The 27,928-nt window shown below is 43.7% G+C and overlaps 3 protein-coding genes across 5 annotated transcripts in view; 2 read left to right on the top strand and 1 right to left on the bottom strand.

Annotated features, from left to right (window-relative positions):
* Nucleotides 1-2,048: 2,048 nt before the first annotated feature.
* itpa (inosine triphosphatase (nucleoside triphosphate pyrophosphatase)) lies at nt 2,049-3,718 on the bottom strand. Its single transcript, XM_075486178.1, has 8 exons — nt 3,636-3,718; nt 3,338-3,395; nt 3,194-3,258; nt 3,034-3,107; nt 2,911-2,942; nt 2,682-2,794; nt 2,527-2,603; nt 2,049-2,342 (listed from the first exon to the last, which is right to left on the bottom strand). The coding sequence occupies exons 1-8, from the start codon at nt 3,696-3,698 to the stop codon at nt 2,210-2,212; spliced, it is 615 nt and encodes a 204-aa protein (XP_075342293.1). The 5' UTR covers nt 3,699-3,718; the 3' UTR covers nt 2,049-2,209.
* A 158-nt stretch (nt 3,719-3,876) lies between these two features.
* mettl13 (methyltransferase 13, eEF1A lysine and N-terminal methyltransferase) lies at nt 3,877-8,655 on the top strand. Of its 2 annotated transcripts, none has more exons than XM_075486180.1 (9): nt 3,877-4,117; nt 4,396-4,668; nt 4,755-5,229; nt 5,313-5,512; nt 5,628-5,817; nt 7,411-7,560; nt 7,664-7,876; nt 7,957-8,088; nt 8,186-8,655. In XM_075486180.1, exons 1-9 carry the CDS (start codon nt 3,965-3,967, stop codon nt 8,452-8,454), a joined length of 2,055 nt encoding a protein of 684 aa, XP_075342295.1. In that variant the 5' UTR covers nt 3,877-3,964; the 3' UTR covers nt 8,455-8,655. The 2 variants fall into 2 exon arrangements, with proteins under 2 accessions (XP_075342295.1, XP_075342296.1); XM_075486181.1 differs by having other exon boundaries at nt 3,969-4,056.
* A 287-nt stretch (nt 8,656-8,942) lies between these two features.
* The window catches only part of dnm3a (dynamin 3a), a 28,808-nt gene continuing 9,822 nt past the window's right edge, over nt 8,943-27,928 (top strand). The window contains exons 1-15 of one of the 2 annotated variants that reach the window (XM_075484607.1): nt 8,943-9,550; nt 18,103-18,176; nt 18,929-19,078; nt 19,184-19,387; nt 19,640-19,738; nt 20,592-20,752; nt 20,830-20,972; nt 21,061-21,196; nt 21,332-21,399; nt 21,485-21,623; nt 21,721-21,807; nt 21,911-21,981; nt 22,084-22,144; nt 22,708-22,734; nt 23,509-23,622. In XM_075484607.1, the coding sequence (XP_075340722.1) occupies nt 9,390-9,550; nt 18,103-18,176; nt 18,929-19,078; nt 19,184-19,387; nt 19,640-19,738; nt 20,592-20,752; nt 20,830-20,972; nt 21,061-21,196; nt 21,332-21,399; nt 21,485-21,623; nt 21,721-21,807; nt 21,911-21,981; nt 22,084-22,144; nt 22,708-22,734; nt 23,509-23,622 (1,695 nt within the window). In that variant the 5' untranslated portion in view covers nt 8,943-9,389. The remainder of the gene's footprint in view (nt 9,551-18,102; nt 18,177-18,928; nt 19,079-19,183; nt 19,388-19,639; nt 19,739-20,591; nt 20,753-20,829; nt 20,973-21,060; nt 21,197-21,331; nt 21,400-21,484; nt 21,624-21,720; nt 21,808-21,910; nt 21,982-22,083; nt 22,145-22,707; nt 22,735-23,508; nt 23,623-27,928) is intronic. The other variant, XM_075484608.1, reaches the window with a different exon arrangement.

A 27,928-nucleotide genomic window follows, 5' to 3' on the forward strand; every position in this document is an offset into this window, starting at 1 on the left:
TCCTTCATCAAAAATAAGCATATAATAATGTCATAAGTAGTCATAAATGTATATGGCCCAACAACTACAGCTGTTGTCCAAAAACTCCCGCTGAGAGGAAATAAGATAACTTGTTTAACACACTGTGCTCAAGTATATCTGATCTTTATCGTGTATAAAACCCAATCATGGAAAACTCCGGCATTGTTGGTCATTTGTACAATTTAACTAAGCAGTTTTACTTCAGTTAAATTCTCATGTGATTGTTGTCCAAAGTATTTAGATTTTTATGCTTTTTTTTAAGGATCGAAATATAGATGCTAAAATTTTCTTATTTGTTTCTTTTTGATAATAATAATAATACATTTTATTTTTTGAGGCGCCTTTCAGGTCACCTTACATTAAAATTGAGAGCATTAAAAAATAATAAAAGCATAAAAACATGAGATAACATAAAACAGAAGTGTACAGAGTCCAGTTTTTCTTTTTCTTTTTTTGGATTGAGGGGCTGCTGTTATCAGAGATGTCTGAGCAATTCTTTCAACTTCTGGAATACATACGTTAAATGTTCGGTCCCTACCACGGATCCCTACGAGGAGCTACTGAAGTAAAATGTATTGACATTCTTTTCATGGAGCAAACTATGGAATGAGATTGTGTTTTGCCAGAACTGAGATCTACACAACAATCACAAGTTCAAGTTACAAAAAAATAAGTATATTGTATATTATACGTATATTGTAGATTAAACCTATCAGTTTAGCAGCCACAATGATCTGGTTTCCATAGATTATATAGGTAAAATACTTATTATCGGACAAAGAATCTATGCGGGCTGCGTAGTAAGAGAAAACTGATAAATCTTTGGGAAAGCTGACACAAACAATTTTGATTATTGTTTTATAGTTATGCAGTCTACAACAGCAGTTGTTGGCATTTCACAGAATTACCACAAAAACACTGTTTCCCTGAATCTGACAAAAAAAATGTTTCAATATAAACAAGAGCAGGGCACAGCTCTACTCTGTATTATTAAAACCGAAGTTCAGCCAGTGGGTTTCAACTCTTATCTAAACTGGGAGCATTTATTTTAAAAACCTTTTCATTTAAATAGTGCAATATCATTTTGGTAGTCAGTTGAAGTGAGTTATGCAGCACTACGGATGCATTTGGCATCATATGCGAACATTTCTGACAATTAATTCAAAGAAAAAAGAGAGGGGGGCGTGGCATCTGTCACCACTGCTGATACATCTGGTATCACCAACAAAAGACACGTTTTTATAAAGAAATGCCGTAACCTAGTGAAACTCTTCAAAGTAAAACAAAAGCAATTCTTTTTTCAAACATTTTCAAAGCCCTCTTCCTCTGGGTGAAATAACCAAGCATTCAAACACAGCCAGGAGGGCCACTGAAAGCCACAGCATCTTCCTCTGAAAAGCTCACATTTGAATCAGCATCATAAATATTCAAGCTTGGTTTTAAAAGACGAGAAAACGCTCATACACTCATCTATAGATGTGTTCAGATCCACCATTGGGGCAAAAGTTCCTCTAATGTAGATTAGAGCAGATACAACATTTGATAACTTAATTATGAGCAACATTCAGCTGTAAGGTCGTTCTGATTTACACGCCTCATTGCATTACACCAGGGAGACATCAGTCACATGTGTATGCATAGTTCCTGCTAAGAAACTTGAAGCTCCTTGGTCATTTATTACCCAAACTCCCGTGTTATCATTGAGATGTGTGTGCTGAAAACTCCACCCCCCCCAAATCCCCTCTGGACTCAAGCTCGAACAACTTTGCACTTCCTCTGCCAAACCCAGGGGTTATTCACAGAGCAGTCTGCTCCTCTCATCAGAACCCTGGAACTTCTCTGCTTCTAAATACTTTTCCAAGTCCATCTTTGTCAGCCCTTGGAAGCTAAAACTCAGAGGGCTGTCTTGTAGACCTGTAACAGTCTCCACAATGTTTTCACAAAATCTGGATATTTTGCAACACGCTCCACACACAAACAGAATTACTAATCTAAAACAGAGTGTTCACTAAAGATAAAAGGTGCAATTGTTTAAAAACCAAAAATGACATTTATTGAAAAAAAGGGGAAAACAGATATAATGCAACAGACTCTACACATACAGTATGTGTTGTAATAAGAAGTCTTTGGTGGATCTGATCACTTGACTTTTGATACATATTGTCGCAGATGGGACCAATAGACATCTTTAATCGTCCTGCTTCTTCTTTTTATTCTGAGGGGAGGTATTGTTGGTTTGTGAAAAGTGCTCTGACATGGCAGCCAGCGCCCGGTAGCGGTGAGAGATGGAGTTCTTCACTTCTTTGGGCAGTTCAGCATAACTGAAGAGGTAGGGAGAGGAATTCAATGAATGAGTAATAAATATTGATACTAAATGACAGGTGCACAGCTTGAGGTATAAAGGATGATGCAGTTGCCCAAATACGATTTGCACATTGTTCAGTGCATTATCCTCTTGCTCCACCTTGTGGTATGTACTGAGATGTTCCAGCAGCGCTTGCTTACGTTTTGTCATATCCGTCTGGCTGGAAACAAGGGTCCCATCCAAAGTCTCGAGGCCCCCTTGGTTCCACAATTTGTCCCTGAAAGACCACAGGAAAGAGTCTGTAGAAAATACATGACACATAAACACAGTCGCATTTACTGAGACAGATTCTGACCTCTGTTTTCCCTCTGAAAAGCTGCACGGGTTCATCTTTGCCAGCACAGAATGCAAAAGTGCAGAGAGCCCACGCTGATTTATCTTCAAACCCAGCTAAAAGTTTGTGCAAGCCTGGGAAAAAAAAAAAAAAAAAAAAAAAAAGGTGAGAAAAAAGCAGCAGCTCAAAAAAGAAAATAAAAAACTTCTTTTAATTTCACATTTAGCAAACAATTTTTCATTAGACTTACCCTCTGGCTTAAGTTTATCCAGAAACCACTTGCTAAAAAACAACAACAAGTCACTCAATTAATTCCTGTTCTTTTTTATTATCTGATCTGTGTTAGCTTAACAGAAATGAAAATTGTGCCTACATGTAAGGACCAGGCAGTCCCCCCAAAGCCCTGAAACACAGGCAGGTGTCCTCAACTATGACTGGTCCATCAATCTTAGGAACAAAAAAGAAAAGTGTGTGTGTGAGTGTTTTTGTCTCCGGCTAAAGTTATACATGATTGAAGTGACAGTATGACATACCTGCCCTGCAGCCTCCTTACACTTCTGCATGGAAATCTCATCTGGCTCTCCCTGGTATTCAGGCACTGGGTAAAGACATGGATACAACAGCATTGACTAACTACTGAAACATTTATTTCAAATGTAGCACCCTTTGGTACTTACAATCGATCTTTTTGGACACCAGCTTGTAGGGGAACTTGTCTCCGAGGATCTGAATGACCTGATGGATGTCACCACAAAGAAAACAAAGCAGAAATCTACTCAAGTTCTTTTTAGGGAAATTACATTGGAGATTGTTGTAATACAGTTAACGTCTCAGTGTCTATATATAGCGAGCACAGTACGGGACAGCGTGAAGGCAGTATATGCGTATGTATGTTTTCAGCATTAAACACTCGAGACAGGACAACACAAAAAAAAATACTAAATCTGCTTCAGACATGCGGAATTCGTCTCCTACTTCTTCCAGTTTCTTTGCGTTTCCAGTCACGAAGACTACTGATCTTCCAGCGGGAACAGCCATGCTGAATGACACCCGGAGGACTAAGAAAAACCGGACCAAGCACTTCCGGCTTAGCAGTAGCCAATAAAATCAGCTCATAGGAGCCTCGGCGAATCACTGAGCTGTATGTAGCTCCGCCTATCACAGCCTCACCAATCAGCGAGCGGTACTGGAAGAAATTTGGTCCGGATGGAAAAGTGAGTACTAAGTGCCATGTGGAGTGACAACATTGCTGAAGAGAAAGCCTTATTGCTATTTACAGTGAAACGTAACAACTGCAGCGGACAATGAGTCTCTTACCTCGCACCGCCGAGGAGTTCAGCTCTGCAGAGTACTGGGAGAAATTCTTTAAGAAGCGCGGGGAGAGGGCTTTTGAATGGTATGGAGACTACAATAAACTGTGCGGCGTGCTACACAAATACATCAAATTGCAAGATAAGGTAATGTCGGATAAGCAGGGGTTTAGCCATACACTAAATAACAGAGTTGTTTCAGAGCTTATATGGATGTGTCACCGGGAGACGAGGTGACACATTTAGCGTGACACATTTACAAATTTGGGTTCATAACTTTTCCAATTAGACTACTTTTCACGTCCTGGTAATATATGTATACGTAAGCAATACTACTTCTGATCAGTGATTGAGATGAATTATTTTCTTGCCTCGTCCGCTTACAGATCAGTTAGGATTGTGTTGGCCGTGTCTCTGTCCCCCAGGTGCTGGTGGTTGGTTGTGGCAACTCTGAGCTCAGTGAGCAGCTGTACGATGTTGGCTACAGACATCTCACTAATATAGACATTAGTGAGACAGTGGTGACCCATATGAACCAGCGAAATGCCGAGCGCAGGCCAGGCCTGACCTTCCATCAGGTGGATGCCACTCAAACTCCATATGATGATACCAGCTACCAGGCGGCTCTGGACAAAGGCACCCTGGATGCCATGGCATCTGAAGAGGAAGGCGCGTTGGCCAGGAACATGCTCACTGAGGTATGAAGGCAGCTGAATTGACGGACAATATTATCAGCAATGTGCACCTTTGTATTTTCATCACTGCTGTTTTCTTGTGTTTGCAGGTGAGCCGTGTGCTTGGTGTTGGGGGGAGGTATGTCTGTGTGACTCTGGCTCAAGAAAGTGTGATCAAGTTGGCTGTAGAGCACTTTGTTCAGCTCGGGTGGGCAGTGAGGCTCCATTGCCTGCAGGAAGAGAGGGGTAGAAAAGAAGAAGAGAACTCCTTTGCGCTACCCGTCTTTGTGCTGGTTTGCACCAAGTTCCGTCAACCCATGCCCACACCCATTCTTGAGTTGTGTATCGGAGATGACGGGGCCCCAGTCCGTCACGCGCAGGTTTCCAAACTGTTGTCAGCTGTGAGGGAGCATCAGGCTTATTCTGTGTTGCGGAAGCGGCTCCGCACAAGCACCGACCCCGACTCAAATCTCACGCTAACTCTCTGCCACGCCAAGACTGGCCTTCCCAGATACACTCTCACAGTGCAAGATGGTCCACCAGGAGCGAAAGTGCCAAGACCCAACCAGTTTGCAATTTTCATTGGTGAGCTGGCCATGTTTTGTAAGTCACCCAGAGTTTTCCCTCTTTTCTTTTTTTACACTTATTATCTCTGTTTGTTTTGTCAGTGCCTCGAGGGAGTGAGACAGCTTGGCTCTACAGCTCGAGTGAAGGCCGGAGGCAGCTGGCAGCCAGCGCCAACTTTCGGCGCCTAGTTATTGTTGCGATGCACAGGAGTCAGGAGTACACAGACATGCAAGCAGTTCAGTCAGAACTCTCACCAGTAGTAATGGACTTGGCTCCCCCGGGCATGCCAGCCAATCAGCAGGTAAATACACACAATATTCCTTTTTTTTTAAGGCGCTTTTTTAAAACAATGACGATGTTAAGTCATGAGAATAAACACATCCGTGCATCAGTTTGAGCTGTCTGTGTCCCTTAAGGTCCCATTTCTGTCAGTGGGAGGAGATCTCGGCTGGCGAGAGGAGGTCAGCAGGGGTGTGAGTCAGCTCAGTGGGGAGTACTGTGTGGAGAACGTCAGAGGAGAAGATGGAGAGCTGTATCGCAGACTGGTGTTTCTGTCTAACACCGCCCTTGTCCAATCAGAGAGCCGCCTTGTCTCATCAAATACTGGTAATTTGCTTTGTCCTCCCTCTTATTAATCAGTTTATTATATTGTATTTTTCCTCATATTTAATCTTTTTTTGTTCATTTTTCAGTGGTCATAACATTTGCAGGAAGAGGTTCCTTGCATTCAATTTGTGCAAACTCCTCTTTAAGATTCAGATGGTTCTGCAACTGATTCCGAGCAGAGGAAACAAAGGAAATGTAAAAAAGACTTTTAGTGTCTTCATGAACCAAATTCACTGGAATTAAAAACTTAAAAGAAACCTAGAATTTAACGCCAGCAGCAGACCCAAAACATTTGGGATGGGGGCAAAGAAAGACAGGCAAGTTTATGAAATACACAAGTAACAGCATTCTGGACGTTTCTACAATCAACAGGTAAAATGGTGATAGATGAGGATGTCACAATTAGGTGTAAAAGGAGCATCCACCAAATGCCTTTGTTTCTCCAAGCATGGACGGGTTGTGAGTCACTAATTTGTGCCAAACTCCATCAGAGAATCATCGATCGAGATTGCAAAGAAATTTGGTCTCACAGTAGTGTCCATAGTGGATAGTACTGTGAGAAGATTCAGGTTGTCTGGGGACATCTCGGTATGGAAAGGCCAAGTACAGAAACCACTGCTGAATGCGCGTTACCTTAATTCTGCTTTACATGAGAAAAAGCCTTGGCACCATGATTAGTATATAGTGAAAAAATATAGCACGCCAAGGTGTGAGGTACCGATCACTGAAATCGTCCAAAAACCTTTTTAAAGTGTTGCATACTCTGGCTTTATATTCGTCAAACTTTATGCATCATCAGCCTTCTGGCTTTCACCTCATTTAGTATTGAATAAAGTGCAATGCATATTGAGCTGGAGCACACCTTCAGGTTTCTTCTTCTTCTCGGTCGGGCAGACAGGAGACAGATGTTTAGTGGTCAGATGCTATGTTTTAGCTACTTTTGTGAAATAACTGAAGTCTGATTTTGCATGCCAAACACTAGAAAGATTGTCCAGGCTGTTCCAAGTAAAACCTGCAGAAGCCTGCGTTTGTTATGGTGTAGGGGTGCGTCAGTGTACATGGCGTGGATGAATGGATGATTTGCATTTGTTCAGAGGTGATTATTGGACTTTTGGAGAGACATATGCTGCCATCAAGGTGACGTCTTATCATGTGAGATCCAAGGTTATTTCAGCAGGACAGTGCCAGACGTGGCTTCATAGACACATTGTGTGTTTGACTGGCCTGCCTGAAGTTCAGATCTGGCTTCCACTGAAAATGAATGGCCATCATGAAGAGAATGAAACAGGGATGACTTTTGACCGTTGAGCAGCTTAAATCACTGGACACGGGTTTCTTCTTGCAAAACCACAATAATTAGCATCCTCAGTTCCCCAAATTATTAAAAGATTGAACTAAAAGGAAAGGTCATGGAAAACGATGGTAAATGTGAACGAGTGTGTTACTGGCATTCGATGCTGGATTGCACAATGTAGTTGATCGTGGAACACGCCGAAAACAAGAACAACAGCGTATTTGTTTGAAGGATAATACTTGTATAATGGTTTGCTGTAATGTAAATAAGTGAAAGAAATTAGTGTTTGTGTCTTGCAGCATCAAGTCACAAAAAGAAGAACAAAAAGAAGGCCAAGGCGACGTCCTCCGCCCCTCTGTCGGTGGACAGCGGCTTCCTCTGCTGTGCTCACCATGAGGTCATGGTGGCAGGTCTTGCTCTGCTTGGGGTGGGGATGCTGCAGAGCAAAGGTGTGTGGATTTGTACATACTTGGCAGTGTTAGAAGAAGAAGAACCTGCCATGCAATCAGAATCTTTCGACACTCATTCATTCCTCCCTATCTTCCCGATTAGACGTCCCAGTGTCGGTGCTCCTGGTCGGGCTTGGTGGAGGAGGCCTGCCTCAATTTCTGCGCGACTTTGTGCCCAGTGCAACTGTTGAGGTGGTAGAGCTAGACCCTGTTGTACTGGAAGTGGCAAAGGAGTGGTTTGGGTTTCAACCCGACGACCGTTTGACCATCACTCTGGGAGACGGCCTGGAACGCATCTGTGCACTGGAGAAAGAAGGTTGGTGATGTCAAGGAGAGGCTGCACAATTTGATAAGAATAACTCTACCAACATGCTACTGTGGGCTTCTTCTCCACAGGCGGCCGATTGTTTGATGTCATCATGTTTGATGTAGACAACAAAGACAGCTCTGTGGGGATGAGCTGTCCACCTGCTGCCTTTGTAGAAATCTCCATACTGCAGAAAGTTTGTAACTTGCTGACCCCCAGAGGTACAGAATCATTCCTACATTCCTTACTTTAGCTTTAAAAAAAAGAGTTGTGTTTAATTTCCTCTCAATATTATCTTCCCTCATCTCTCCCTGCCAGGTCTGTTCATACTGAACCTTGTGTGTCGTGACCCAGCGTTGAGGAAAAGCGTCCTTGAGCGCGTGAGCGGTGTGTTTCCCTCTGTCCTCTCTCGAAAGATAGCCGAGGAGATCAATGAAGTTCTTCTGTGCTCCTGTGCAGAAAAGGATGCCGCCCATATCCTCCCAACCTTGAGCCAGGCAGCGCAACATTTGCAGAGTGCGCTGTGCTCCAACCGCAGGCCTCACATAGACATTGCAGAGCTGTTAAAAGAACTGAAAGTAGAGTAAAAGTGGCAGCCGGATTGGGAAAGCAAGGGATGTGTTAGATTTTTAACCGTGTGCCAAGACTGTGTGAAACTACATGTGGAAGACTGAGTGCTTTGACATTTCCATTCGCAGCAATGCACTGAAAGTATGTGTATGAGCATGTATTATTATTATTAGTCACAATCACATCACTATTAAACGTTGCTTTCGGTTTTTCTTTGATTTGCCTCTGGTTTCCAGTGCATGGCACTGTGCACACGCCCTCCCGGGAAAAGAATGCAACAGCGTTATTTACAGTAGATGATACACTCTCAGATACATTCTGTGGCTCCCGTTGCAGTGTTTATAGGGCTGCTGCGATACCCTACCCACACTGTGTGGGATCTGAAATAACCGTTGGCCTAAGGAGCGAGCGCATTTTGGGTGTCTGGTAATTGGCCATGAGGTTTGTCTGTCTTCATTTTGTGAGAGGTGGGAGGTGGGGTACAAACTTACTAATGCGCATGCGCAAAGAACTTCAGTCCGTTAGCTGTCAAAGCAGAATGTTTTCCTACTGTCCGTGGACCAAAGTCAGCGCAGCGGCGAGTGTCTGAAATGTCTCTAGAGTTGAAGGTAAACGACTCAATGCAGACATTTGGAGTCTGAGCAGAAGAAAAATGCCTTTTGCGAACTTTTGTGGAGGGGCTGCGATCTTTGAGAACAACTGTGGACACTACCGTCGTAGCAGGATCCCCTTACTCTGAAGTGCTAACGGCTGGAGAAGTTGCGGACCTTTAAAAGTAAGCGCGAAGAGTACTTTCTTTAAGCTCATTCCGTTTGAATTCCAAAAATGAAAGTATAACTTCAGGTAACCAACAGGTATGACAGTTAGGCTGTTAACTAGTGAGGATTAGAACCGGGGAGGGGAAACTGATCGAAAGGAGGGCTGGACAGATCGGAGCTGGTCTCCTGTTGCGATGGGCAACCCCGGGATGGAGGAGCTGATCCCGTTGGTCAACCGCCTCCAGGATGCCCTGAGCGGCGTGGGGCAGAGCTGCAGCCTCCACCTGCCGCAGATCGCTGTGGTGGGCGGCCAGAGCGCGGGCAAGAGTTCCGTGCTGGAAAACTTTGTGGGCAGGTAAGCCGCACACATTCAACTCTGAGGTGCAAAAAGTACCTGCGCGTCAGTGTCGGTTGGCTGGGGTTTGGACAAAATTCCGATGTGGCGCAACTTTTATGTTCAATCCAGTTAACAGGTAACGCCTACCCACTACAAAACCACGAAGGATTTTAGACTTTATTCCCAATTATGACTGAATGAACAATTAAGTGGTTGGATTAATGGATTGCCTAAAGTTAAACCATGTAGGCCTGCGGGAGCCGGTGATCAGGACATGCTCAATATTTCCTGAAGCGAGACTTCGTGCAACTTGACTGTGTTCCACTTTCTGTATCGTGGCATCGAACACAGCATCATGGAATTTTTTTTTTTTTTTTTTTTGCCGGTCTGAAGTGGCGGATGCCGGACATGGCAGTGATTGTGGAACAGGAATCAGAGCAGGAGTTCATCTAACAGATAAGCACGGAAGGTTTCAGTGGGGCTGAGGCACAGAAGAGGCTAAACTCAGTTCAGCTGAGCAGAACAAAGCTTTGTTGTGTCAGGTCTTACTTGGGCTTTTAAGAAATGTCGTGCTCCTAAAAAAATAATGGTGAATAGAGCAGCTTGTTTGTGGATAAGCAGGGTTGTTTGGGTAAATCAGAAAGGCAGCAGAGATGGTTCTGGTGTGAGCTGAGGCTCAGGTTGTCTGTTCTCTGCTCATTGTCTCAGCTTGGGCTTTGTTATGATTGTTGGACTGCAATAGCAGTTTGATCTGAGACAGGATGCAATAAAACTAACTTCCTGAATAGGATTTTGATAGGAAAGAGGAGGACTATATTTCCCCCTGTGCCTTCTGTTTCTCCATCATCAGGTCTGCTTTCAGCTCTGAATGCTTACGTTGATGATAGCAAAGCTTTTCTTGGCCTTTGGGAGGTTTTCAAATGAAAACTAGCGCATTGCCCGCAGACCACTCAATATAGGCTCATGATGATTTAATCATCATCACAGTTTCAGTGCAGGGGTCACTGCTGCCTGCGCAGAGTTTGAAATGATTAGAAGAGATGTTGCCAAACTCATGTCTCAGATTATAGACCAGGAGCCCAGAGGGGTCAGCCTAGCTGGGAAGGTTACCACTTTTTATGGGTACTATGATGTCTGGCATGGTCCCCAGATAGAGGAACGGCATGTCTGCCGGGTTCCCTCTGGTGGGTGTGGCAAGGGGGGGTATAAAACTGGCACCCAAAAAATGGGCTAGGTTAGCTGGTGAGGTTACCACTTGAAACCTGTTGCAAATTGTTTGTCATGGGCCCCTGATTGAGGAATGGCCACTGCCAGACATTTTTGTTGGTGGGCGGGGCTTGCCAGACATCATTAACTGGGGGGGGGGAAATGGGCTAGGTTAGCTGGTGAGGTTACCACTTGAAACCTGTTGCAAATTGCTCATCATAGTCCCCTGATAGAGAAATGACCACTGCCAGACATTTTTAGTGGTGGGTTACCCCCGGCAGACACCCCCGTACGATGACACCCCCAAAAATGGGCTAGATCAGCTGGTGGGGTTACTGATTGAAACCTGTTAACAATTGTTTGTCCCCTGGTCCCCTGATTGAGGAATGGTCACTTCCATACATTTTTGTTGGTGGGTTATACCCACGCCAGACACCCCATTGTGAATGCACCTTCTTGTGAAGTCGCCTGCACACAAAGCGACTGTCATCTTGACCATGTGACCCAAATATAATCAGTTCATGTATTATAGTGTAAGCACACAAGATTCATTGCAAAAAGGTTGGCCATCTAGAAAGTGTTGGGCTGAATCTCAGATGGCGCACTTGTGCACTTCGGGCACTATGTTTTAGTGCGTAATTAATATGCCATACGCACTAAAACATGAACACTTCAGTGCACAAGTGCACCATTTGAGATTCAGAGTAGGTCTCAAGATGTAACCTGCACTTCATATGGAGTGTTGGCAACATACAAGGACTGGAGCAAATCCAAGCACTTGTTCAAAAGTAATGGGCCAAACATAAAGTCGCTCGTGTTAAAAGTCGGTCGTCTTAAAAGCCTTGCCCTGCGAAATCAAATCTTTTCATGTACCAATCATAGAGCATTACCACACAAAATGTGGTGAAGATCCGTCCACTCTTTCAAAAGTTATAGCATTTACTCGAAATATCTGTGGTAGTTGCCAGCAAAAAACATAAAATCTTAATTGCGCGCTGAATAATGTCCTGAAATTTGAATCAACATAAATCCATGTCACTTTGTCTACCGAGTCAATTACTAATAGTATTTTCGACAACTAACACCTTGAGTGTTACTTTTTTTTCCTAACACAACGTAAGGGATAAAGGAGCTGATCCTTGCCACATGTACAGTAATATCCCATCATCTGAAGGCTTCAGATCACCGTCCTCATTTTCCAGATTTTTCACATTTTTTAAGATCTCAAATTTCTGTGTTAATTCAATCAATGGGAACGGACTGTTATTTGGATCAAGCAGAAGACTGCTGAAGGTTGGTTCAAACATTTTCTATTATCATGTAATATTAATATTCATGAATTTTCCAATTTCTTTATAAATGTAGCCCTATCAGTATTTGCCCCTCCTTGTTGAGTTCACTATTTGCATATGCATGTATGTATGTATGTACGTACTGTATGTGTGTACATATATGTGTATATCTGAAGGTTGCAAAATCACTGCCTGCAAACCCATTCTTCCAGATATAGGCTTAGGATCTTAGAAACTCATTCAGTTGATAATTCTGAATATTTAATTGATAGACCTAAGAATTATTTAAGCTTATAGGCCTTCCACAATGAATTCTGGTGGTGACTTGATCATAATCTATCTTGCTTCAGTGCGCTGATATGTACTCAGATGGACTGAGACAATGAGGAGGGAGAAGAGCCAACCCAAGGCAATGGCTTCGAAGAAGGACTGCCCCAACAGAGTATGCCGCTTATCTGTGGAAGTAATGAAAATGCAGAGGTTAGTACCCTATTTGGGTGTAACTAAACACCTAAACACTGGAACGTACCGAAACGGACAGGAACGTACCGAAAACAGACAGAAATGGACCGAAACGGACCCAGATTTAGTAACATACACATTTAAAACTCATATGTATTTAATATTCAATTCAATTCAATTCAAATTCAAAAATACTTTTTTTATCCCAGAGGGAAATTAAATGTTGATGTAGCTCAATTAAATTAAAGAGTTATTATAGATGCTGATGGCTGTGGGCAGGAAAGATTTCCTGTAGCGGTCCGTTTTGCATCCAAACTGAAGAAGCCTTTGACTGAAGAGACTCTGTTTTCTGATAACAGTCTCATGGAGAGGATGTTCAGGGTTGTCCATAATTCTCTTGATTTTATGCAAAATCCTTCTTTGCATTATTGTCTCCAGAGGTTCCACAGTCGTCCCCAGAACAGAACCAGCCTTCTTTATCAGGTTGTTGAGTCTTTTTAGGTCCCTGGTTCTGATGCTGATGCCCCAACAGATGACGCAAGAGGAAATGACGCTCTCAACAACAGACTTGTAGAAGATCTGCAACATCTTGTTGCAAACCTTGAAGGACCTTAGCTTCCTCAAGAAGTACAGTCTGCTCTGTCCTTTCTTGTAGATGGCTTCACTGTTGTGTTTCCAGTCCAGTCTGTTGTCCACATGAACACCAAGGTATTTATATTCCTCAACCACCTCCACTTCTTCTCCCATGATGGAAACAGGGTTTGATCTGACCCTGTTTCTCCTGAAATCTACAATCATCTCCTTTGTTTTGTTAACATTCAAGATGAGATGATTGTTCCCACACCATGCCACAAAGCGGTCCACCAGCTCTCTGTACTCAGCTTCTTGTCCATCTCTGATACACCCGACCACTGCAGAGTCATCTGAATATTTCTGTAGATGACAGGAGTCTGACTTGTACTGGAAGTCTGAAGTGTACAGAGTGAAAAGGAATGGTGAGAGTACAGTCCCCTGTGGTGCTCCTGTGCTGCTGATCACCTGGTTAGACACACAATTCTTCAGTCTGACAAACTGTGGTCTGTTTGTCAGGTAGTCATTAATCCAGGTGATTGTTGAGGCCTCCACCTGAGTCTTCTGGAGTTTCAGACTAAGCAGATCAGGCTGGATTGTGTTAAATGCACTGGAGAAATCAAAGAACATGATCCTCACAGTGCTGCCTGCTTTGTCCAGATGACAGTGGGTTTGTTGAAGCAGGTGTATGATAGCGTCTTCAACTCCAACTCCATGGCGATAAGCAAACTGCAGGGGGTCCTGATATGTGCTGGTTTGCTTACACAGGTGGGTCAACAGGAGTCTCTCCAGGACCTTCATGATGTGGGATGTCAGGGCAACAGGTCTGTAGTCATTGATGTCTGAAGGGTGAGTTTTCTTTGGTACCGGAACCAGACAGGATGTCTTCCACAACAGTGGTACCTTCTCTTGGGTCAAGCTAAGGTTGAAAAGGTGTTGCAGAATCCCACAGAGCTGCTCTGCACAGGCCTTCAGGACTCGGGGGCTGACACCATCTGGACCTGCAGCCTTGTTCCGGTTCAGTCTCTCCAACTGCCTCTTCACCTGACTTCTAGAAACAGAAAAGTGGGAGGGGGAGGCTAAGGGGAAAGCAGCATCTCCTGATTTGGTTGAAGACAAACTAGTGGAAGCAGAAGAATCCATGACTGAGGTGGAGGTGGAGATGTTACAGGAAAGCTGTGGGTCAGAGGAGGGTGGGATGTCTCTTTGGCTGGGAACAGGAGGGGAGGATGGTGAGCTTGTTCCTGAACTGAACCTGTTGAAGAATGTGTTCAGCTCATTTGCTCTGTCCAGACTTCCATCCATCCGATCCTCCCTCTGCTTGAGGCCTGTGATCTTCTTCATTCCTGACCACACATCTCTGATATTGTTCCTCTGCATTTTACTCTCAAGCTTCTTTCTATACACCTCCTTGCTCCCTCTGATCTTGACTTTGAGCTGCTTCTGTATACTCCTCAGTAACTCCCTGTCTCGCTCCCTAAAGGCTCTTTTTTTCCTGTTCAATAGTTCCTTTAGCTCACTGGTGATCCAGGGTTTGTTATTAGGGAAGCATCTCACTGTTCTGGTGGGGATGGTGTTGTCCACACAGAAGTTTATATAGTCAGTCACACACTCAGTCATGGCATTAATGTCCTCTCCATGTGGCTTACAAAGAGAAATCCAATCGGTTGCATCAAAACAACCCTGTAAGGCTTCTTCAGCTTCCTGTGACCACTTTCTAACAGTCCTTTTTGTGACAGGTAGTCTCTGGACAAGGGGTTTATATGCTGAACAGAGAAAAACAAGGTTGTGATCTGATTTACCCAGGGGAGGTCTTGATTTGGAAATGTATGAATCCTTGACATTTGTGTAAAACAAATCCAATGTCTTGTTTTCTCTGGTAGAGCAGCTGACAAACTGTTGAAAAGTTGGCAGTGTAGCAGAGAGTGAGGCATGATTAAAATCACCAGATATTGCCACAAAAGAATTGGGGTGTTGTGTCTGTATCTTAGCAACAACGGAACTGATGACATCACATGCAGTGTCGGCAACAGCTGAGGGTGGAATGTAAACAGCCACCAAAACAACACTGGTGAACTCTCTTGGCAAATAATATGGACGAAAACTTAGTGCCAATAGTTCAATGTCAGGACTGCAGAGACGACTCTTCACAGTAACATGTCCTGGGTGACACCATCTGTTGTTGACAAGCACTGCCAATCCACCCCCTTTCCTTTTCCTGCTACTCTTTAAATCTCGATCTGCTCGTACAGTCAGGAAGCCCGGCAGAGAGACGCTGGAGTCGGGGATATGATCCTGCAGCCATGTCTCAGTAAAACACATTATGCTACATTCCCGATATTCTTGCTGAGTCCTTATCAAGGCTAAAAGTTCATCCAACTTGTTAGCTAACGATCTTACATTTCCCATGATGCAGGATGGCAGAGATGGTTTGAACTTCTTCTTTCTTTCTCTCCTCTTTGCTCCTGCTCTGCATCCACGACGCCTCCTTTTAAATTCCAGTGGGATTTCTGGCTTCAGTTGTCGAATTATTTCTGCTTTTCCAATGTTAATCAGCTGCTCCCTGTTGTAAACCACCTTGTTGCTATGGTGATGCATCATGACAAAAGAGTAAAATATACAAAAGTATTGGGAAAAATTAATCCAGCTGCACAGCATCCAAGGCAGTTGTCCAAAAAATGCAATTTCTTCCAAGAAATAACAGGAATGAAATTTAGAAAAAAAGAAAAATCTCAATGTGAGGTACAGAGCTACTCCAACATGCTGCCACCCTCAGCAGCGCATTCTAGAACACATATCTAATGATTATAACACCCAATTCTTGGGAGGGTTGGGGTTTATTTTAATATTATTTTTTAATGGAAGAATTGGGTGTTATAATCATTAGATATTAAATACATATGAGTTTTAAATGTGTATGTTACTAAATCTGGGTCCGTTTCGGTCCATTTCTGTCTGTTTTCGGTACGTTCCTGTCCGTTTCGGTACGTTCCAGTGTTTAGGTGTTTAGTTACACCCAAATAGGGTACTAACCTCTGCATTTTCATTACTTCCACAGATAAGCGGCATACTCTGTTGGGGCAGTCCTTCTTCGAAGCCATTGCCTTGGGTTGGCTCTTCTCCCTCCTCATTGTCTCAGTCCATCTGAGTACATATCAGCGCACTGAAGCAAGATAGATTATGATCAAGTCACCACCAGAATTCATTGTGGAAGGCCTATAAGCTTAAATAATTCTTAGGTCTATCAATTAAATATTCAGAATTATCAACTGAATGAGTTTCTAAGATCCTAAGCCTATATCTGGAAGAATGGGTTTGCAGGCAGTGATTTTGCAACCTTCAGATATACACATATATGTACACACATACAGTACGTACATACATACATACATGCATATGCAAATAGTGAACTCAACAAGGAGGGGCAAATACTGATAGGGCTACATTTATAAAGAAATTGGAAAATTCATGAATATTAATATTACATGATAATAGAAAATGTTTGAACCAACCTTCAGCAGTCTTCTGCTTGATCCAAATAACAGTCCGTTCCCATTGATTGAATTAACACAGAAATTTGAGATCTTAAAAAATGTGAAAAATCTGGAAAATGAGGACGGTGATCTGAAGCCTTCAGATGATGGGATATTACTGTACATGTGGCAAGGATCAGCTCCTTTATCCCTTACGTTGTGTTAGGAAAAAAAAGTAACACTCAAGGTGTTAGTTGTCGAAAATACTATTAGTAATTGACTCGGTAGACAAAGTGACATGGATTTATGTTGATTCAAATTTCAGGACATTATTCAGCGCGCAATTAAGATTTTATGTTTTTTGCTGGCAACTACCACAGATATTTCGAGTAAATGCTATAACTTTTGAAAGAGTGGACGGATCTTCACCAAATTTTGTGTGGTAATGCTCTATGATTGGTACATGAAAAGATTTGATTTCGCAGGGCAAGGCTTTTAAGACGACCGACTTTTAACACGAGCGACTTTATGTTTGGCCCATTACTTTTGAACAAGTGCTTGGATTTGCTCCAGTCCTTGTATGTTGCCAACACTCCATATGAAGTGCAGGTTACATCTTGAGACCTACTCTGAATCTCAAATGGTGCACTTGTGCACTGAAGTGTTCATGTTTTAGTGCGTATGGCATATTAATTACGCACTAAAACACAGTGCCCGAAGTGCACAAGTGCGCCATCTGAGATTCAGCCCAACACTTTCTAGATGGCCAACCTTTTTGCAATGAATCTTGTGTGCTTACACTATAATACATGAACTGATTATATTTGGGTCACATGGTCAAGATGACAGTCGCTTTGTGTGCAGGCGACTTCACAAGAAGGTGCATTCACAATGGGGTGTCTGGCGTGGGTATAACCCACCAACAAAAATGTATGGAAGTGACCATTCCTCATCAGGGGACCAGGGGACAAACAATTGTTAACAGGTTTCAATCAGTAACCCCACCAGCTGATCTAGCCCATTTTTGGGGGTGTCATCGTACGGGGGTGTCTGCCGGGGGTAACCCACCACTAAAAATGTCTGGCAGTGGTCATTTCTCTATCAGGGGACTATGATGAGCAATTTGCAACAGGTTTCAAGTGGTAACCTCACCAGCTAACCTAGCCCATTTCCCCCCCCCCCAGTTAATGATGTCTGGCAAGCCCCGCCCACCAGCAAAAATGTCTGGCAGTGGCCATTCCTCAATCAGGGGCCCATGACAAACAATTTGCAACAGGTTTCAAGTGGTAACCTCACCAGCTAACCTAGCCCATTTTTTGGGTGCCAGTTTTATACCCCCCCTTGCCACACCCACCAGAGGGAACCCGGCAGACATGCCGTTCCTCTATCTGGGGACCATGCCAGACATCATAGTACCCATAAAAATTGGTAACCTTCCCAGCTAGGCTGACCCCTCTGGGCTCCTGGTCTATTAACATACGAGCATTGGCTGGTGTCGGTTTGCTTTGCCTTTGTTTTCGTGTGTGTGTGTATATTCTTTTCCAACTCAGTCTTTCTCATCTAACAGAGACTTCCTCCCACGGGGTTCAGGGGTTGTCACTCGCAGACCTTTAATCCTCCAGCTGCTACATTCAAACACAGGTAACTGCTTGTGCAGCTCACTTCCAATTTCTAGTGTTTATCCAAAGATACCACAAGGTGGCAGTATGATAACTTACATCTCAGTGCTTGAGTCATCATCTAATATAAGTCATATAAAGTTAGTGTGTCCTACATGCTTTGCTTATAGATTTATAGACAGAAAGATATTATCAAATCAAATCAAATCAAATATATAAGTATAGCACATTTCATGTACAAAACAATTCAAAGTGCTTTACATAAAATAAAAGCATTGCTGCAGGGAGTGGAAGAAGCATTAAAAATACATAAAAGAATATAAAGAGAAACAAATAAAATAATTTAAATGAATTTAAAAACAAGCAACAGTCCAGATAAATTAAAAGATAGCGTGCAGATTTCATGCATAGACACATGAGAACAGAAATGTCTTTAACCTGGATTTAAAAATGTCTCCATTTGGTGAAAGTTTAATCTCCACTGGCAGTTTGTTCCACTTGTTTGCAGCATAACAGCTAAATGCTGCTTCTCCATGTTTAGTCTGGACTCTGGACTGGACCAGCTGACCTGAGTCCTTGGATCTAACAGCTCTGCTGGCTTTATATTCTCTGAACATATCACAGATGTATTTTGGGCCTAAACCGTTCTGGGATTTGTAAACCATCAGCAGGCTTTTAAAAATATTATGGAAGTTCTCACAAACTTATGATCACATTGGGAATCTTTCAGTTTAACTTATGCTTCTTCCTTCTACTGTGTGTGGGACTTGCCAGAGTATGGAGAATTCTTCCACTGCAAAGGAAAGAAGTTCACAGATTTCGATGAGATCCGCAAAGAAATTGAGTTGGAGACGCGGCGACTCACAGGATCGAATAAAGGCATTTCCCCTGTTCCCATCAGCCTACGGATTTACTCCCCCCATGGTAACACAGAGTGCGCTTGTGTGTTTCTCATGACATACCCCCCCACCCCATAGCATACATTTCTCTGACATAGCGATGACATGAGCTTTATTTCTGTGTTTACAGTGCTGAACCTTACTCTTGTGGACCTGCCTGGGATCACCAAGGTGCCTGTTGGGGACCAGCCAGCAGACATCGAGTACCAGATACGAGACATTATCATGCAATATATCTGCAAGGAAAACTGTCTCATTCTGGCCGTCACACCTGCTAACACTGACTTGGCAAACTCTGATGCACTTAAATTGGCCAAAGATGTGGACCCACAAGGTAAGCAGCATATGTGTGGAGGATGACTGTTGTAGTGCTATTATTGTCTACTGATTGGAACTCTACAAGTTCCTGTATTTATTCCATTTTATTGAGCTTTTTTGCAATAACAAAGTAAAAGAAAGTCAAATGTTGAACAAAAATATAAAGTGATCTATTGGCCATACTATAAAAACCTGTAAAAAAAACAACAAAAAAAAAACATATTTCCACTGGTTTTATGCGACCAAAAATGATGTTATCTCTTCTTAGGTCAGCGCACAATTGGTGTAATCACAAAGCTGGACCTGATGGACAAAGGAACCGACGCCAGGGAAATACTAGAGAACAGGTTGCTTCCCCTACGCAGAGGTGTGCTGGCTTTGTGTGGATGTGTTGAGACTGCTAGCGGCAATCGGTGCACAAAAGAGCCTGTTAGAGAGGACTGACACAGTGACTGTCTGTTATCACTCGCCACAAACTTCCCCCTCAAGCAGGCATAGCTGGCCGTAACCTATATATGACTTGCACTGAGTGTGCGTCTGTCTGTGCACATTAATTCTTTTGTGTAAATATGCAAGAGATGAAGGGCAAGAAATGATGTAATCGATAGCTCTGGTTTGTGTGGCAGCCTGAAGTGAAAAAGTCTAATAAGGGGAGGGGGTCCTATAGGCACCAGCTTGCCTGTTGGTGAGTAAAAAGTTGTGCTTTGTGTGTGTGTGTGTGTGTGTCGGTGCGTGCGCATGTGTGAGAGCGAGCGGAAAGGAGACAGGCTTGGAAAAAGTGAACCCTGGAGGTTCCCGGGGAAGTGCACAGATTGGGTAAAGCAGCACCAGGTGCAGGGTCCTTCATGCTTCTATTCCGGTACAAATGCATTAACCACGGAAGGCCACTGATATAACTGCTCTGGTAGCAGCACTGAGCTTAAGCATTAGATATGAAGTCTGGTGTTATTACATCTATTGCTGCACTCAGTTACGGGATTTAGCCCCTTTCATGCAACATGCTTTGCTGTTGCAGAGACCCACATTTCCTGCTTGTACTATATGCCACAGTCATAACAGAACAAAAGGCAACGTGGGAAGAGTACTCGAGCACACATCAGAAAATGAAAGTTGAATTTGTGTTACATGAAAGGCTTTTCTCCTTCCTTATGCTGCACGTTGTCAGGGCAGCTTACAGTGATCACACGCTGTCCGTTCCCCCTTCACCTCTGTTTCCCAAGGTTACATAGGGGTGGTGAACCGCAGTCAGAAGGACATTGATGGTAAAAAAGACATTACGGCAGCTCTGGAGTCGGAGAGGAAGTTCTTCCTGTCCCATCCGGCCTACAAGCACATGGCTGAACGCATGGGGACCCTGTATTTACAAAGAATACTTAACCAGGTTAAAAAAACACACATATGCACTCACATTGGGTTCTAAGTACATAATGTGTATGTATTGACAGTTTTTATTTGCAGCAACTGACAAATCACATCCGGGACACACTGCCAGCCTTCCGCGGTCATCTGCAGAGCCAGCTTCTGGCCTTGAATAAAGAGGCAGAGGAGTACAGGCAGTATAGTCCTGATGATCCTGCGAGGAGGACCAAGACACTGCTACAGTCAGTCAGTCATTCTGTGTCTGCGAACTCATGGTTTTTACGTGCCTCTATTTTTTTGTCCCTCAGTCTGCGTGTCTCTTTTCTCCAGGTTAGTTCAACGCTTGGCTGTCGACTTTGAGAAACTAATTGAGGGCTCCGGCGACAAAATAGACACAGTTAGTCTGTCAGGAGGTGCGAGGATCAATAAAATCTTCCACGAGCGCTTCCCATATGAGCTGGTGAAGGTGAGTGCGACTCTCGGTTTGATTTGTGTTTATCTAGCCATACAGCAGTACTTTGTGTTCATTTTGCATTCATTCTGCCTTCATCCATGTCTAAGTCCTCCACTCTAACTTCTGATTTACCATGCGTGTCTTAAGATTGAGTCTGATGAGAGGAAGCTGCGGAGGGAGATCAACTACGCTATCAGAAACATACACGGCGTCAGGTGCAGTGCAGAGTGTGGAGTGCTTTTACTGTACATCATTCACTGTTTTTTTTTTTTTATTTAATGTTTTTTCTTTTCCCTACAGGACAGGCTTATTCACTCCTGACCTGGCCTTTGAAACTATAGTGAAGAAACAAATATCGAATATAAAAGGGCCATGTATAGAATTTGTTGACATGGTCAGTCAGGAACTAATTAGCACGGTGTACCATTGCATCAGCAAGGTATGAGCGTGCTTGTGTCATAAACACATTCTGGCACGTGCAGGATATTCACACGGTGTCGAAACAGTGTCATTTTCTGCTGTTTTTCCCTCCGCAGCTCAGCTGCTTTCCAAAGCTGCGCGATGAGACAGAGAGGATTATTATCACTGAGATACGGGAGCAAGAGAGTAAATGCAGAGACCAGGTCGCTCGCACACATTTACCCAGTGCAATCAAAACACAGCTGCAGATGATTCAGCTCCCTTGAAATTCTTTTTCTCCAATTAATGTATGTCTCCCCTGTTCAGGCCGTGTTGCTTATTGACATCCAGATCGCCTACATAAACACCAAACACGAAGACTTTGTTGGCTTCACGAAGTGAGCGACCTCTTCAGTTTTAAAGTTAATAGAAACAAAACGTGCATAAAAACTGTAACTTGCTAAGATTTAACCCTATTATGTGTTATTTATCCCTCTCAGTTCCCAACAGGTGCCGAATCAAAGCTCCGTGAAGGCTGTTGCACGGATTGCAGGGAACCAGGTGAGGTTGCATCATCACTCTCAGGCCAAAAGTGCATGAAAGTGATTACTTAAAGTTGCATTTACTGATCAGAATTATGTGTCCATGTGTTGGGAAAAAGTCACACCTGCGTATTTGTGCACAACTGTGTCCAAAAGCTCAAAAAGGGATTTAAAAAAAAAAAATATATATATATATATATTTTTTTTTTACAGCATTGGGGAAGGGCATGAACTTCCCCAATGCTACGTCACCATCCCATATGTTAGCCATTAATCTGCATTAATCTGCATTCATAGCCACATATAAATCAGAGTTTTTGTGAAGTTGTGGGGAAAATGAAAAACACTGTCCCAGTTCGACTGTGCTACGTCAGTAGCCTTGATGTATGATGCTGATGATGTTGAACAGCAGCACTTTGCAACCACAGCTTAGAAAAATTAAAAAGGACGTCAGTTATTTATACGGTCTCTCATGCTGCTTTTATAATAGTTAATTTCTAAAAGATCAGCATAAACACCCCAAAATGAAAGTAGAAATTGGCTCCACGTTAATGTTGCTACTTCATCTCCTGTTTTCTCCAGGGTGGGGCCCATCCCTCAAGGCTGATAGTAGGAAACCAATCTCTTAAAGCCTTCTCTTTACCGCTGCCTCTGCGCTCAATGTGTGTGTGCAGGATTCAAGCTTAAGGGTTGTGGGTTAACATGCCGCTGACGGCAGCGAACGTGCACTCTGTCGAAAAGGCTTCTCGTATCTCTCTGAATCCGATCAAATCTGATCACCTGCAACTGGCACGCTGCTAATGCCCCAAACCTCTTTGGCTCTTTTCTTGTTCACAGTGCCTTCTCTGCTCTAATACGATAATCTTTATTTTGTAGAAGTTCCTCTGTTCCGTAAATACGTACAGATGTTTAAAAAAAAAAAAAAAGAGTTACTCATTTCCAGGATGTATATGTCATATCTTTGCATGATGTCATATTTCCTGTAGCTTTACTCGTTGCACATCTTTCCTCTACAGTGCCTCTCTCGTCACCCCTGCCTGGTCTCTTCCATCCTGTTTTCTCCAGATGTGATGTAGCGACTCTTGTGTCTATGCTCACTGTGTTGTCCTTTATCCATGTATCTAGTGCTCTCTTTGATCACTTCTGCCCAACTTGTGGTCAGTGAAATGTTCTGGTGATTGTGCCAACCTGCCAGACTGCATAACATGCATTTCACAAGTTTTCCACTCTTTTTTTTTTTTTTTTCCCTCCTACATTAACTGTTTCAGTTTCAGGCCTTCATAGCTTCATATAGCTTCCTACAGACCTGTCCTTTCAACTCTTCTCTGCCGGTCTTGTCAGTGTTGTCATGTCAGCTCTTTATCCTTGGCTGTTCATACGCAGGTCATACGCAAGGGCTGGCTGACCATCAGCAACATTGGCATCATGAAAGGCGGAGCCAAGGAATTCTGGTTCATCCTCTCTGCAGAAAGCCTGTCCTGGTTCAAAGATGAGGAGGTGAGGCCCTCACTTTCTTTTATTATCTATTAAGTTATTTTTCTTCTTATTATGCTCACTCTTATTATGAGGACTGGCATGCTAGCTCTTCAATATGATCGAAAGTAGTGAAGCCAAAACGCAGCGGCCCAGACTGTTCATCACAAGTTTATTAAAGCAAATCACAACTTGAAACAGCATGTTAAGTGGTAGACTCTGAGAACCAAGAAGAAAAGAAATCCCTTAACTTATTGTTATCGGAGCTTGAAAAAAAAGCCCCCAGCCGTCTAATTGAAGAAGGTGTCAGTGCTTTTCTGATGTCAGTGGGGCTGCCATCTGTCTGCCTGTCTGTGCCTGCTGTACAGGAGCAGAAGGTCTGCACAGCAAGTGTAGACAGGCAGACACACCACAACAGTCTCATCCGGTCACAGCTGATGTTGTTGGAAGAGGAAACGGCCGAATATCGGGATGGAAATCAGAAGTGGGGAAATATGCTCCAGCATTCATATATGGACACAAACAAGCGTCTGTAAACATTTCCATCTCAGTGAAAACACAGAAGATAATTACAGATATTCCTGAGGTGTGTAGGCTCCCCCTTTATTGTTTAATTGAATTAATTGAATTAATTGTCTAATGGAGTGGCTGGTCGAAACATTTATTGGAATCCTTTCACAAATGCAGCACTAGAATGGCCGGAGGACCATGTTGTTAAACTAAACAAAGCGGCACCATCTTTATGGAAATGTTCTGACCGCAATGCATGCACAACTGTTGCTTTTCTCTCCTGCCACCTGGACCTGCAACTGACCCCCACCCCTTCCCCCATTCATTCCTCCGGCACCCCCCTCCCCCTTCCTCCTGCTCTCCCCTCTCTCTTCCCCCTTACTCCTCCTTTTCTTTCCTCTTCTGGGAGTTGAGGCATTTGGAGCGGCTCACTTTGACACAGCTGGAGCTGCCCCAAGCCAAACTGAGACGCGCACACAGCTCACGCAAACACACACAGTGGACAGAGTTGTGTATACAGTATACACTACACATGCAAGCTCTGATGTAAACAAAGTGTCATGCAAATAGCAGAGAAAAATATACACTCGCTCAGACAGACGCATGGTCACTTTTCAGATAAACACTAGATCGCTTGAACGCAGTGTTCCAGACACAGCCCCAGGCGTGTATGTCCTATACACGCAGTGTTATAGGTTTCCTTTTGCTGCCATTCCCTTACTGAGCATTTACAGATAAACTCCTACACAGGGACGGGGAATCTGCAAGATATAATACAGAAAGACGCAGGCAAATGTCTTTCGATCACATCAGAACAACAAAATCTAGCTGCTTGCAGATCACAATAAATCACTTGTGCTTCACTATTGGAATATGCCCATCTAAAATCTAAATCTTATCAATGGACTTCAGTCTCGTTGGATTTGTCATTAGTTAATCGTTGCATCCCTACACTGTTATAAAGCTTATCAGTTGTTTGTGTTTGGAAGGCCTGAGTACATTTTCAGTCACGGGTGTTATCACAGGAAATCAGATCTACTGACTGCACACACACACACACACACACACACACACACACACACACACACACACCAGCCAAGCTTCTGCTTCTTCTCTCTCACAGTTCCCGCTCTCATAACTCTCGCCCACACTACCTCCACATACATTTCTTTTTTCTTTGACTCCTGCCCCCTTTTCCTTTCTCTTCCTTCTGCCTCTATTGCCTTTTACTCCTCCTTACTCTGCCTCTTTCTGTCTGTCTCACCCTCTGTCTTTTTCTCCCCCTCTCTGTGGTTGGCAGTCTCCCTGGGACTGTGCACATTCCTGGCTGGAAAATCTGAAGCTTTGTCCAAACACCAGCGTCCAAGATCTGCTCAGAGAAATCCCACATGGCTGTTTCTACATTGCAGACCTCCTCTTTTTGACCCCCCCCCCCCCCCCCCCTCCTTCTAACTCCTCCACAGCGTCTCTCACAAACTCCCCCTCTTCTTCATCCCCAAAATCTACTCTTCCATCTCCCCTCACCCTTCCTGAGTCGATTACCTCCATACACACAGTTTTTTTCGTTTCTTTGAGGCTGTGCACTACATCTGCTTTCTATGCACTACAGTATTGATACCCTGCACTGACCTCATACTGAGAGTGCAGAGTTTAATCTCCACAGCACTGAGCAGACATACATTCCTTCACCCCTCGGCTGCCAGGGCTCCACCAAGCAGCCTGAAGAAAAACAGACGGCCCATGCCTATGCACTCAATCTACATGGGCTCCTCTGTGTGTATGTGCATGTGTGAGGCCTGCTCCACATCTCAAATCCATTAGTCTGTAGGAAGTTGGAGGGGGGGCCACCCTGATGTATGATTCTTCACGACCACCCTGACATCGCTGAAAATATAACATACACAAGCATGCAGACACATATGCATACATTCTTATAGAAAGCAGAGCCACAATGTCTGAGGATGCAACATTGCCAGTCAGATGCACATGCAAACACTCCAAAAAACCTGCTGCGTGAAACAAATGTTGACTTTCAAGGTTCTATACAGTAAATACATATAGACTATGCTCCGCTAACTACCTAGTTCGTAGTTTTCCTAGTTTTAGACAAAAAATCTGCTAGTTATAAGTTAAACCCTCTCTTGGTTGTCCGTAAACCTCTCTGCCTTTAACATTTACCCGCTCTTTACAAAGACACTTAATTCAAGCTCAAAAATGCTGCAAAATGGAGGAGATATTTCTTGACCTAATGCAGAGTTGATAACAATGTTTTGGAGGAATGAATGCATTTAAAAGTGAACGCACATTTAAAGACATCTGCACAATAAAAATGAGAGAATACGAGACCCTATATGTGCCTCTGTTTAGAGAACATGCAGGTTTCCGTGTTGTCCTGTATGAGCAGATGTTACTAGTGTAGGCTGCTGAGGCACTTCCATGCACAGTCTAACCAATGTGCAGACTACTGTACACCAGAAAGATCCTGAACAGGTAGTCTGAACACTGGGATGACGGAGCAGGACCCTTTTTCACTTTTTCTTCTCTTCAGACTTGCTTTTTCCATCTCTGGCTGTTTGCTAGCGGTCTCGCCTGATGTGGAGAGTTGTCAAAAAGGTTTCCTCTGATATTCTGTTCTTTTTCCATTATCCGGTGTCAGCGCTTGGTCGCAGTGTAAGCGGTCTACACACACATCAGACATCCACGCCAATGGCTGTCCCTCTTGTAGAGATGTTAGCGCATCGTGGGTCGGCCGTCCGCAGGACTGCGTCCCGGCGTAGTATCCAGTCTTGACGTGGCACATTCACTCATTTAGCTAGGGATCTGCCTGTCCACTCAGGGAAGGCATAAGGAAATAAGGGGAGTGAGAGAAGGAGAGAGAGTTGGGGAGGAACTTAGCAGCCATATATGGGTTGATGGGACCCATGGGGAATCAACTTTTGGACTGGTCTGGAGTTTCTCCCCATTTCTGCTGCACGCTCTCTCCTGCTCTCTCTGTTCCTCAAAGTTTCCTTGACTACTATTGCAATTTCACCCCCTTCTATTCTTCTATCCACCTCTTTCCCTCCTCTTCCTCTCGTTCTCATCTCTACTTTCTATTTTCTACTCCATCCGAGCACCCTATACTCACTCCAGTCTCCTCCTCCTCTGTCCAAAGCGATCCCAGATGTTGCTGTGTGAGCGCCAATCGCGTTCTGTCATTTCGTTTTTTCGACGTCTGTTACAGGAAGTGGGCCTCTTTGGAAAAAAGGGAAAGGGGAGCAAAGGAAGAGAGTCGAAGGGTTCAGGGGAGCCCTGTGAGAGGGAAGATTGAAATGTACTGTCACATCTCATCCCATATGCGGGCACTTGCTGAGATGTGGGCACATATGAGCGCATCTTTACACAAACTCTGTAGCGCAAACAAGATTTAGGACACTTTTTCTGTGGAGGCCAGTTGTTCTCATTACTACATCCATGGCTGTTCCTATTACTAAACTCTCTGGAAGGCCTCAACCCAAAGGTTAGTCAGAGGGAGCAGGCTGGGCAAGAGAGACAAGGGGGAAGGGCTTCACTTTAGGAGAAATGTTGTGTTAGAGCTTCACTCTTGAGTAATGACTTTCACATGTGGGCCCGGCTTCTTTTGCTTTTCTTTTTTCCTTTCTTTTTTTTTTTTCTAACTGCTTCTCTCATTGCTTTCCTCCCTGTTTCAGGTCTCTGTTGTACTTTGCCTCCATACTGTCTGGTTCTCCTCACATCCACTCCTCCAACTGTTATCTGTCATTCATAAGATGGAGAACAGTTGGAGGATGATGGAGGGTGATGACAGACTATAGACTTATGG

The sequence above is a fragment of the Odontesthes bonariensis genome, chromosome 15, assembly GCF_027942865.1.
Source record: "Odontesthes bonariensis isolate fOdoBon6 chromosome 15, fOdoBon6.hap1, whole genome shotgun sequence".
NCBI classification, from domain to species: Eukaryota; Metazoa; Chordata; class Actinopteri; order Atheriniformes; family Atherinopsidae; genus Odontesthes; species Odontesthes bonariensis.